The 12,161-nt window shown below is 31.8% G+C and overlaps 1 protein-coding gene across 3 annotated transcripts in view; it reads left to right on the top strand.

Annotated features, from left to right (window-relative positions):
• LOC127718112 (protein Wnt-1-like) overlaps positions 1-7,512 on the top strand; it is a 66,160-nt gene extending 58,648 nt beyond the window's left edge. For 2 of the 3 annotated variants that reach the window (XM_052224053.1, XM_052224054.1), the window contains 2 exons: positions 1,316-1,342; positions 3,649-7,512. In XM_052224053.1, the coding sequence (XP_052080013.1) occupies positions 1,316-1,342; positions 3,649-4,010 (389 nt within the window). In that variant the 3' untranslated portion in view covers positions 4,011-7,512. The remainder of the gene's footprint in view (positions 1-1,315; positions 1,343-3,648) is intronic. The other variant, XM_052224055.1, reaches the window with a different exon arrangement.
• The last annotated feature ends 4,649 nt before the right edge of the window (positions 7,513-12,161 follow it).

A 12,161-nucleotide genomic window follows, 5' to 3' on the forward strand; every position in this document is an offset into this window, starting at 1 on the left:
TTGTTTTAATTTTTTTTTTTATCAATATGAGAATATTGGACTCAAAATAGATAGAAAATAACAAGGGGGAATCTAAAAACATGTCCAATAAAAAAGATAACACCATGGAAACCTAGAATGACTAAATCGGTTTTCTGATGTTTATACAAACCACTGCAATTTACTAACAGTAGATACTTCTCTGCTTCACTGGTTGAAAATACAATATATATTTCATATATAGGAGATCCTGTAATAACAAGCATTACAAAGATTAACATATATCAATAACTTTTTGACACAAATATTAAGGACAGTAACATATTTTGTGTGTAAATGTAAAGTGGTTCTTTGAACATGTTTCTTTCAAAACAAAGGAAATTTAGTCTTTCGACTGCTCACTGTTTTTTTTTTGTAAACTCTTACACAGTATGTACCAACAAATATAAACAGCATTTAAATAACAAAAAAATGCACTCAAACGAAGACATTTTTTTTTATAGAAAATGTAATGAGTGTCGGATTTTCGAGTTTAAGTTAATTTATAAAGATATTTGGTACAGTCTTTTATAATACTTTCCGGAGCACCTAAGATCACCCTTAGTTTTGTTTAGTAGGTGTTCATGCTGCTCTTGCTTTAGTTTTTAGTGGTGTTCTTTGCGCTTTTTAATTTTTGATTGTTTTGTTGTTCATTTCACATTCGGTTTAGTTTCAGGGTCAAAAACTTACATGACATGTTTTATGAATTTGATGATGGCTTAGGGTCATATAAGAGTCAATTGCCAATTGGCTATAACGTGATACATACTCACTAAGAGTTACACGACGGATATAGATATGCTTATCCTTCCGGAGTATCACCCCATGTTTTTGGCAAGGTTTGTGTTGCTCAGTCTTTAGTTTATAATGTTGTGTTTTGTATACTGTTACTTGTCTTATGATCGATTTTCTTTTCTTCTTGCCATGGCATTGTTAGTTTGTTTTCGACTTAAGAGTGAATATCCCTTTCGTATCTTTTGTCTCTCTCGAAGCAATGAGTCAACATTTATGACCTTAGTCCTGTTGGAAGATTTGAGTTTTATAGTTTCTAGCAATAATCCTACTAGCAACTTTCATGACAAAAGATTGCATTACAAGCGCTGTCGTCTTTGCAAATTGTTTATTTTATAATATATCTTTGGATTATTGCCTCACCTACCTTTGTATCGTTTCTTTTTCAATTAATAGTTTATGTATGTCTTGCATTTTTACGAAATACAAATTATCTGAAAATCATTTTTTTACAATTTGAATGCTTCATCATGTCATTTTCATATTTTTCACCCATTTTGATTAGGTAATGACGGAAGACGTTTGCCAAAAGGTAAGACCATATATGTTACACTTTTGCTTTGGTTGTTGTTTTTTTATAACTATGAGAGGACGCAGTTGTCTTTTTATTACTATGATTGGGCGTGACTTAGATGATTTCGTAAATAAGGAAAATCTTCTTTCAGAAAATGGTGTGTTCAAGAAGGATCTGTAATACATAGATAGTGTTTAAATAGATGGCATCCTTGATTCTCTTGAATAAAATGTTTCTACAATGACTGATCGATTTAAGTCATACTTAAATGTGAAAATAGCAGCACAAAAATAAAGTTAATAAAAGCTTATTTTTACCTTCGTCATTTGAACTCTGTTGGATGGTTGTCTCATTGGCAATCATACCACATCTCCTTATTTTTATACTGTTAACAGTTATTTGCTTGTGTTGGCAAAATATTTAAGGTCTAGGTATAACATGGATGTGGTTATTAGGTTATGCAACTTATATATACAACATCTGCAACATATAACCATCACGATTGACAACAATTTAATGCTAGCATAAAAATCATGTAAAATTAAACTAGCACCTCTTTTTATAGTTTTTTGCTATTTCCTACATTTGTAACCGTTAATTATCAAGGTTAAAATACAACCCTAGCTGGTCGGCCCAAGGTGTAAAACAAAACCTTCAATATTTGCTATGTTGTTCTATACATGTAGAACAACAAACAATCTTCCATGAATTGCACCATAAGACGTTTTTAATTTCCCTCGTAGATCCTTGATTTGTTTCAATATTGCATGTCTTATCATATATTGAAAAATTAACCACATAAGGTACCTGATCATCAAGTCAAATACAGTTCTGTTTCTTGTGTCAGGTATTTAGAGTTTCCTTTTTGACTCGAATTTAAAAATATTATCGCTTAGAGTACCATTACAGAAACATTATTCATCAAAATCGAATAAACCTGAATTTGAGCTGGTTTATTAGCAGATGGTAACTCATACAATAATCTGATTTCTTTCTGTTTAATACCATGCATTTACCAATTTTTACTCCCATTTATATCTGCGACAAGTATAAGATTTATTTAAATTCCCATGTAGCACATGTTTACCTTTCTGGATCTTCTGAACCATTCTTGTATTTCATAGGCAATTAAAGAGTTCAATTTGATTGCCAGATTAATTGTATTCATGGTGTTGAATTGTCATTTTCTATCTTTCCTACACTTGTATATGTTTCATTGGTTTGTTGGAAGCTAGTTAGGATCTTCTGTATGATCGTTTTAAATTAAAAAAGTCACTGTAGTAATTTTTAAGACTCTACTTCTTACACGGAACATCTGTTATATTTTCATTTCACAAATGCCTCTTTGGAAATTTCTCAAAAGACAGAACGGCTTAAATAAATCATAATTTTCGGTTTAAAAGTGAAGGCTTGGGTTGAATCCATTATTGCTAGGACGTACGGTTGACAATAATTGCTAACATCCACATTATTTGAATTTTGGTGGATAGTTGTCTTATTTGCAATCATACCAAATCTCCTTATTTTTATATTGAGGTTAAATATTAGTTTCATATGCGAACACTAAAAGCTCAACAAATTTCATTCTTAATCATTTACGTAATTATATATATGAATGTATGATGCACTGACGCTTTTGCTTTTTTAACAAAATGTGTATTTTTGTTGGGCTTCGGAGAACCTGTGCATGTGCTGTAATGCTTTTCATATTACTTTTAATAAATCAAATGCATTGTCAAAAGCTAAACTGAAGAATGCAAACGTTAATTCTGTATTAAATTTGAAAACTTGTTAATTGGGAACAAAACAAGTACATTATTTCCTGCCAAATTAAAACTCTTTAAGTTGTTCTAATAGCGCACAGGGTTGTGATTTACCTATGCAAAACACGTAAAGAGGGCAGGCCCTGTGAAGTGATGTAACGTATCTGAATGGTCTGCAAGCAAATTTCTTAACAGTACTTGATTTTCTGCAATAAAATGTTTGTAAAATAACTTAATTATTTTTTGGTTCAGAAATTTTAGATCGTGTTTAGAAACCTTATATCTCTCAATTTGGGTTTACAGTTCTATAAAACTGATTTTATCAAAATATCAATTTATCTTAATTAGATGTGAAATGGCATAAAAAAGTTAATTAATAATTGATTTTTAAAAGATTAACATTTTTGTAGTTTTTTGCATGTATTTATGTTGAAACATTTTTTTTTAATGGCAAACATCTTCTGTCATATGACCTGTTATTTTTGCATGCTATCATATCAAACTACAATATTGATATCTATGTTTGTGATTCGTATAAAGATTTACTCTTATATTTGATAGATAATAATGGAAGTGTACGACGGAAAAAGAAGAAAGGGAAAGGAAAACTTAGAAAAAATAAGTTTCGTTTCGAGCCTGTAAACTTTAATCACAAGCCTCCTGGTCGGAGGGATCTTGTTTATTTTGAAGACTCTCCTACGTTCTGTGATAAAGACACATCAATAGATTTCGAAGGGACTAAAGGGAGAGAATGCAATGCCACATCCATAGGAATTGAAGGTTGTGACCTCATGTGTTGTGGGCGTGGTTATACCTCGAATGAATATACTGTGAAGGAACGATGTAGTTGTATATTTCATTGGTGTTGTCACGTTAAATGTGAGATTTGCACAAGAAAGAAAATACGAAATATGTGTAACTGATTTTTTGTTGTTGGAAAGATTAATTTATACGATTTATTTAATGCATTTACTGAACGTTTTGGTGCTGTACATTTTGTAAATAATTAATTATAAGCATCGTTTGATTATAATATGAAACGTAATTCGTTATGTGAAACAATGTGGCCATATATCAATGTATATACATGTTAGAAATGGTCACGCTAAGTATAATTTGTGCTTTTTGGAAAACAAGTTTTTGGGGATATGTTAAAGTTATCCTTACTGCACTGAGAATGACGGTAGCATAAGAGGAAATGATTATGTTGGACATCAGTTTATCTAATAGTCTGATGAGTTCGAACGTGAAATACCATTTGAATTAACCCAACTAATCTTCGCGAGTGATTGATTTTGGTCTTTTGTATGTTGGATAGTTTACTTTGCTATTAGGAAGCTAATGCGAATATATTTCTTACGCGAATATGCCAAGATAACATTTTCATTTCTATAAATTATGTAAAGAAAGTAAGAAATTAACCAAAAGTAAATTGCAGCGAATTGGACTAGAAAGGGTTAAACGCAAAAGAATGCATCCCTGAAAATTAAAGTACGGATTCGGTAAGACTTTTAAAAATCACGTGATCACCTGTACGGATTCCGTAAGAATTATCGTGATCACGTGGTCATGATTTCCTTAAGTTCAACGATCCAAAAAAGAAAAACAATGTATGTCCTAGATAGAAAATCATTCATAAGTGAAAGGTACACACAAAAAATCTTAAAATGTTATTGTACTTTCATTTCCTGTTATTATTTGAAAACTGGTTAATGAGAATGACAACTGTTTTGAGAAGTTTTTTTTTAAATTGAAAGTTCACTAAGAATTGCAAGCCAGTTAAAAAAACTATTAGGCAGAATGATAAATTTGCCATAGTTGCCTTCTTTTATGTAAAAAAAAATTTTTTTTGTGTTTTTTTTTTCCAATTTCTTACAAATTTGTAAATCAATTCGTTACGTTTATACTGTTTTGTCGCTCATACATTACATATTATTTTATTATTTGTATTTGCATTCTGAAATGTATATATAACATTTTATCATTATATACCAGTTACCCTTTTATTTCATAGAAGTTTGAATACAAAATATTATGTCTATGGGCTTTATCACAATTAACCTTTTTGTGATCTGTAGCTGCACGTATATATTATTTTTTTCATTTTACCCTTTTGTGAAGCAGCTCCTCCTTGATTAATCGATTATTCAAGAAATGCCTCTATTTTTTTTGTAGGTTCGAGAACTTGTAAAACATATATATTAGTAAAATGTTCCACACTACACCAAATGTTATGCAAGACTTTTTCTGTTTTTATTTGTATTGTCAAGTCAAATATTACAAACATATCAGGAAGCCAGGAAGATAAAAAAAACCCAATCAAATCAAACTTTTTAACCACAATGCCATACATGTCATACATACGTCATTTCAAAATCATTCTTAGTTAATAATTTGTTCTAGCAATCTACATATGATCAGTTTAAAATGTTATTTAAAGACATTGATATGAAATAAATTAAAAAAATAAACCCATACAGACCCTAAGTTCCCGGTTTCTGAAAGATTGAATAGAAAAAAGCAAGGGAGGGGGTAGGGGGCGCTAAATCGTATAACAGAATGTTCGGTCATCTCAAATTGAAATAGATACATAGACTTTACAAACTACACATATCGAAAAACTTTTCTGAAATGGACTGTCCAAAAATAACAAAACTAGCTTTTGAACTACAAAGCAGTCAAAGATCACTTGTTTTATACTATTAAAACAGTTTTATGAACAGAATATCCCTTTTACCTAAATTTAATATCCAACTGTCTTATAATGGAATTTTAAAACAAGTGCTATTAAATATTTTTGTTCCCTGAGGACTTTAATGTCTCCTTTTCCGAGGTTGATGGTCCTCTTTCGTAAATTCGTGTTTCCAAATCACGCCATAATAAATGTATTGTCAAAATTTAATGAGTTTATCATAATTACCAAATAAAGGTGGCTGGACAAGGGAATTAACCAGTATTCCGTAAAAACTATGTATATGGTCAAAGGAAGACAACTCTATCGTCCTTTACACGTGCATTAAATGTATAACGGATAAGTCTTATACGTCAAGCTTATATATATAGAATGACTATTCATTTTCTCAAAATTTTCAATTCATTTGTGCAAGGCTTCTATCCTGTTTCAAGCCAAGTTCAATAAACATTATATTTGAGACAATCCAAGGTTGTTTCTCTTTAAAATGTTCTCAAGACATTATACTTGGTGGAAATCAATAATTGGAATTAAAGTGACCAACGGAAAGAAATCCGCAAACCTGCATTTTTCACGAAGTTAAAGATAAAAATCGTCGAAAAGCCATTATCAACGTCACGAATAAGGCAGTTGCAGTATTACAGTTAATTATCTTATTCGGGCACCTCAAATGAAGATAACGCTATATACGTGGGTAGGGCATTATTTCATTTTTGTTCTACAGCCTAAATTGATTACTTTTGATTTTCTGCTGAGATAAGCCATGAAGTAATCAACATAATGAAATAAGATACTCAGCCATTGCATATCTATATGTGAAAATATGATGCATTTCTATTTGATTTATCAATATAAGTTATCTTTAAAGTTATTATTTCATAAGTTTCTAATATATATATGTTAAGGGTGCACGTGATTTATCTTGGATTTCATAAATTCATCATTTATTTAAGTTATTTATTTTTTTCCTCCACATTTTGTATAAGATGTGTTACTTGTTCCTCTATTTGTTTAGCATAAACTTATTGTAAATGTGTCATATAGTTTCTTACATTTGTATTGTGCTATAAAGGTATAAAACTCGAAGAAAAAATACACAGCGGCCAATAAAAATGTCAAGTTGATAAGAGCAGCCATAATGATAGCCAATAGAAAACATCCAAACACTACATAAAAGAAAAAAATTGGAACCACTTAAAACCTTGGGTTTCAGTTTCTTCCGGAAAGTTAAGCAGTTCTTAAATTTTCAAAAACGTTGCATTAAATTCAAATTTTACATCAAATAAGTTTATTATGCGTCTGAAAATGATAAGCGTTTTACTTTTAATGACGGGTTTTGTCTGTTTAAAAAAAACAAGAATAGTCAGAGATACATTGAAAATTAGTTTGTAAAATAATTACGTGCCTGTATTTTATGTTCAGTTCTATGGAATGTTGAATCATACTTTATCATTCCACACACAAAACAAAATGTATCCAATCAATATATATATTTGTATGATACTGAAACAAAATTAAAACAACAATACCTGTTTTTTCCTCATAATCAAAGGTTAGAGTTATTCATAGAATAACACATTTAGTGGGGGGATGCATATTAAAGCTTTTCGAAGAAATTAAAACGATTTACAAGCAATTAGTGATTGATTTGCTGCTGTTAAATTCTTTTTTTCTGCATGATCTTGCCATCTGTTGTTTTCTATTTTTAGAATAAAATTACATTTCTACATTCATTGAAATTGTTTATTGTTTGTTTTGCACTTGTTGTTTACCCAACCAGATATCAGTTTATTTGATTTTTTGGATCAATATCTTGCGATTATGTTCCAGCCTTCGAACCTTTTCTTCAGTTTTCAAAAATTTGAAAGTTACCTAAAGGCAATATAAAATTACAAGTTGAATACAAACAGTAACAACCATAGCAAAAAAATGGACGGTAGAACAAACAGTCCATAAAACACTACACTAAGAATTAGAATTGAGCAACAAAAAGTTCACGCATTTATGGGGGTGAACGCAGGTGCATCCGAAAGGTAACACAGTTGTGTTATTCATGGCAAGTAAAAATTCGTTGATAAATGGCATTTGGTGATGTTACAGTCCTGGTAAAAGGAAGACAAGGACAATGAGTAATACAAGACGTGTAGTATGCGCCAATAAGATATGAAAATCGACACAGAAATATATCAGAATTAACATACAGTCTTATCAAAAAGGAGGTTGTCTATACTACATGTATAAAACAAGCACTTCATCTTCCATAGTTGAAATAAATGTGAATAACTTTTAACATTCAGTGGAAGATAGGAAATAATCATAGCTCATTTGGCAAAAAGAGACCAACAAATCATCACAAAAAAACTTAAAAACAACAAAAAGACAAACAATAGTCTGCAAAAGCGACATTAAAGACTAAAGACTGAATAACAGAAACCGTGTTGGACATGTGTTGTTGCTTAAGGTAAGTAAAAACTCGGTGTTAAGTTTCATTCAATAATGTCAGAATCGAAGATAATAGGACGGAAGAATGGCTGCGTATTGGAGCATATCATGATCATCTGTGACCCAGATGCTCCATAACGGTTAATCAACTCATGATTGCGCAAGTAAAACTTCCGAAGGGATGACTTCAACTTTACCACTAGAAATCCTTAGTAAAAAGGCTTCCTTGTAAGCAACAAACCTCCATAAGTGAAATTACAAGAAATACAAAATCTGGAATGTCGTATCAACTGGGAGATATATACTGCATATGCAGGCGCTGCTAAATTGTTGCTGTATAGAAATGGACAGGTCACAATTAGAAAACTGAAATAATTTCTTTAAGTTGTAAGGTTTGTTCTTCACATTCCTCATTGCAAATTTATAGATGTTAGTCAAGATATAAGCCATACCCGACTGTACGAAACTCTTTGTAGTTCCTAAAACAAGGATATGTCAATAAAACAGTAGCCTCCATTATTGATATCGCTTATAGTTTACAGACAGAGCATTACTCGACAATGCGGTCATATGTAAAACCATGTATTTCTTTTTGTGATTGCAATAACGTTAATTAATATCAAAATAAAACACATATATCGAATGCGTCTTATCCAATAGATCACATGGGGTTCACTGATATATAGAAATATGGTCATCCATGGTCTTCCCCTGTCCGGCATTTTAACTTTTCAGCTAAAATTTGACGTCGTTTGACTATGCCGGATAAGGAAATACTCAGCCACGTGAGGTCAGAATGGGGAGGATAAATATAATTCCCTTCATAGGGTGAGTGCAAACAACAATAATCAATCAATCAATTCTCGAAAATGTATTTCCATGATGGAAATGTTTTCCAGTTAAAATGGCATCTTTTATTTTAAATTCAATTGGATAGATGAGTTCAACATAGTATTAAACAAATTTTGAAATATTTTTGAGAGGTCATCATCTCTCACGCGGAACGTCAAGTTAACAGACACCATGGAAGATCTATCATCACCAACAATGACACCAAAAAGCATTTAAGTATATGCCAGGACAACCACGGACAACGTTCTCGAAATGGAACAGGCTTAAATGTTTGCACCTGTCCTAACTCGTTTCTCGTTTTTATATAGTTTAGACCGTTGGTTTTCCGTTTGAATGGTTTTACACTAGTAATTTTTGGGGCCCTTTATAGTTTGCTGTTCGGTGTGAGCCAATGCTCCGTGTTGAAGGCCGTACCTTGATCTATAATGGTTTACTTTTATAAATTGTTACTTGGATGGAGAGTTGTCTCATTGGCACTCATACCACATCTTCCTATATCTATTGTTGATATTTGGCTGGACAGAACGAGTCTTTTTTCTTTAGAACCTCAACTTATAATCTCAATGAAAGAACTACCAAAAGTACAAAAAAGAACGTGCTATACTACTGTGGATTCATTATTATTCATTGGATACCAATTTTCGTGGATTTCGTAGTTATATGTTAACCACGAAATTGAAAGTTCAACGAATGGCAAATTTACTATAGGCTTGTATGCAGACATTGTCAAAAACCACGAAATTAAATATCCACGAATATGTAAGATTTCCTTAATCCACGAAAATTGGTACCCACGAAAATAAATGAATCCACAGTAACCAATATAGGAAATGCACTTTTTAGGAATTTTGGATCGCAATGATCTTCAACCTTGTACATGATTTGGCCTTATACATTTTTCGATTCGAGCGCCACTGATGAGTCTATTAATTAAGAAATGCGCGTCTGGCGTACCTAATTATACGCCTGGTATTGTTGATGAGTTTTTAATACTAAAATTAAAAGTAGATAACAGGTAGATACACTGTTCAAATGGATACATATAGCAACACCTTGTTATAAACAGTTAAGTGAGACAAAAAAGAAATCTTATGCAATGCCCATAATATATATTTACAGAAATGTCAACACAGAAAAAGTCAAGAAAACACTTTTGATTATCTTCAACCTATGTAGTAAGAATAAACAAATCATACAAAAATAAAATAAAACGCGTTTTAACAGATTCATTTCTTAGCTGTTTGAAACAAGGCTTATGACGTTACTTCAAAAAGGCTTAATTGAACACCCCTTGATATGCATTTCCAACAGTACCTGTAGATGTTCAGTCTATATATTCCATATAAACAATAGAGTGTTTCCTAAATATACAATTGAAATGCATCAACCTCCACTCACAATTTTTCAGCAGCGACATACATGTCAAATATTCAATGCATCGATTTTTCTTGAATACTGTTAAGTAGTCTTTGTAATTTCACTAGAAAAGGGAAAGGATAGAGACTGAAACAACCAGTTTAAAACACCGTCGCCTGTGTATGTGCCTCTCCATGCGAGGTGCGTCGTCAGTGGTTGGTTTTTTGTTTTATCAAATTGTTATAGTGACATTTTGGGAATTCGATATTAATGGTAAATCTGACATTCTTTGTCATACCTTGACTGGCTCACATCTAGAAATTGACAATGAGGATCGGTTGAGAAAGAGATGATTTCAGCTTCAAAATTGTGAACTTTCCATTCCTATGTAGCACATTTCAGCAGCCTCTACAAATATAGTATATTGTAACGGAGATGCTGAAATAATCACCCTTGACAAAACTTGGATGACGCAAAATGAACAATATCACTGTGCAAGAGCGGAATAATGAATTGAATATTTAAATGAAATTATTTTGTGATGATTTTGTAGACGTTTCTTCAATTTACTGGATATTTTGTAGAAGACTTTGACATTCGTATGGAGGAATTATACCTACTAAGATGTACTTGTGAAAAGAATAGACTTATCAAAGAAACATTTTTTACTGGGTCTGAATTAGACCAAGAGGAGCTGAAATAGCTCCGCACTCTTTGACTGTGGATTTTATTTACCTAAATTATGTTTTGGCTTCATTATACATGTATAAATTTTATTTAGAATATTAAAGTATCGGAACATCTGTTTTGGGTCTCATTTGCCAGAGCTCAGTCCCAATGGAACGAACCTTTGTCCAGATGAGCCAGACACGTTCAATAAACACGAGGGGACGTTGACGCATAGCGACCCGACCCTCCTGTTACAATAGATTTCCCAAATGACTCGATATTCCAGAGCTTGCATTTCCTTTCATGGTTTCATTGATAGAAGATTGCTGCTTACAAGGAAGCTACTGAACCAAGAGTTCCAAATGTTAAAGTTGAAATTTTTCCTTTCCTCTTTTCCTCGATTGTGACCTACCGAATTAAGATTTATCAAGGAGTTTGTACTTATATAAACACCATGACTATCCCTCCTTGATATGGTTCGTATTGCGCAGTCTTTAGTTTTCTATGTTGTGTTTTGTGTTTTCGTCGTTTTTTTTCAATGGCTTTGTCAGTTTGTTTTCGACTTATGAGTGATTTAGTGCTAGACATACTGCATATATACTATATAGACATCTACTATTGAAGACTGTGTATTAATCTCTAAGATAAAAACTATTTTTGTGTTGTTTGGTTTTTTGTTTCATTGACTATCAAAGATCTAAATGTTATTACTTTAAAGAACATCACGTTTCCAATTCAACCAAATATCACGTTTATTTGTTATTTCACTGATGAAGATAAAACAAGGCAAACTCGAGTACCAAGCAACTAGATCAACAGACCTTTATGTTTTCTTTGATGGGTTGTTCCTGTCTTCTTCGTAACTCTGTTTGTCTTTTAATGACTTGGTAATTGTGTCAGATGTTTGTCAAAAGAGAATGAGCACCCATGAATGTGATGAAAAACCATATGTCGAAGAGGAATAGACAATACCATGGCCAAACAAAAATGACAAACCTCAACAGCAAACAAAAAAATGAACAGAAATATTTCAAATGAGCAAAACAAAATTACCTATCATCGA

This window comes from Mytilus californianus, unplaced genomic scaffold (genome assembly GCF_021869535.1).
Source record: "Mytilus californianus isolate M0D057914Y unplaced genomic scaffold, xbMytCali1.0.p SCAF_10, whole genome shotgun sequence".
NCBI lineage: Eukaryota > Metazoa > Mollusca > Bivalvia > Mytilida > Mytilidae > Mytilus > Mytilus californianus.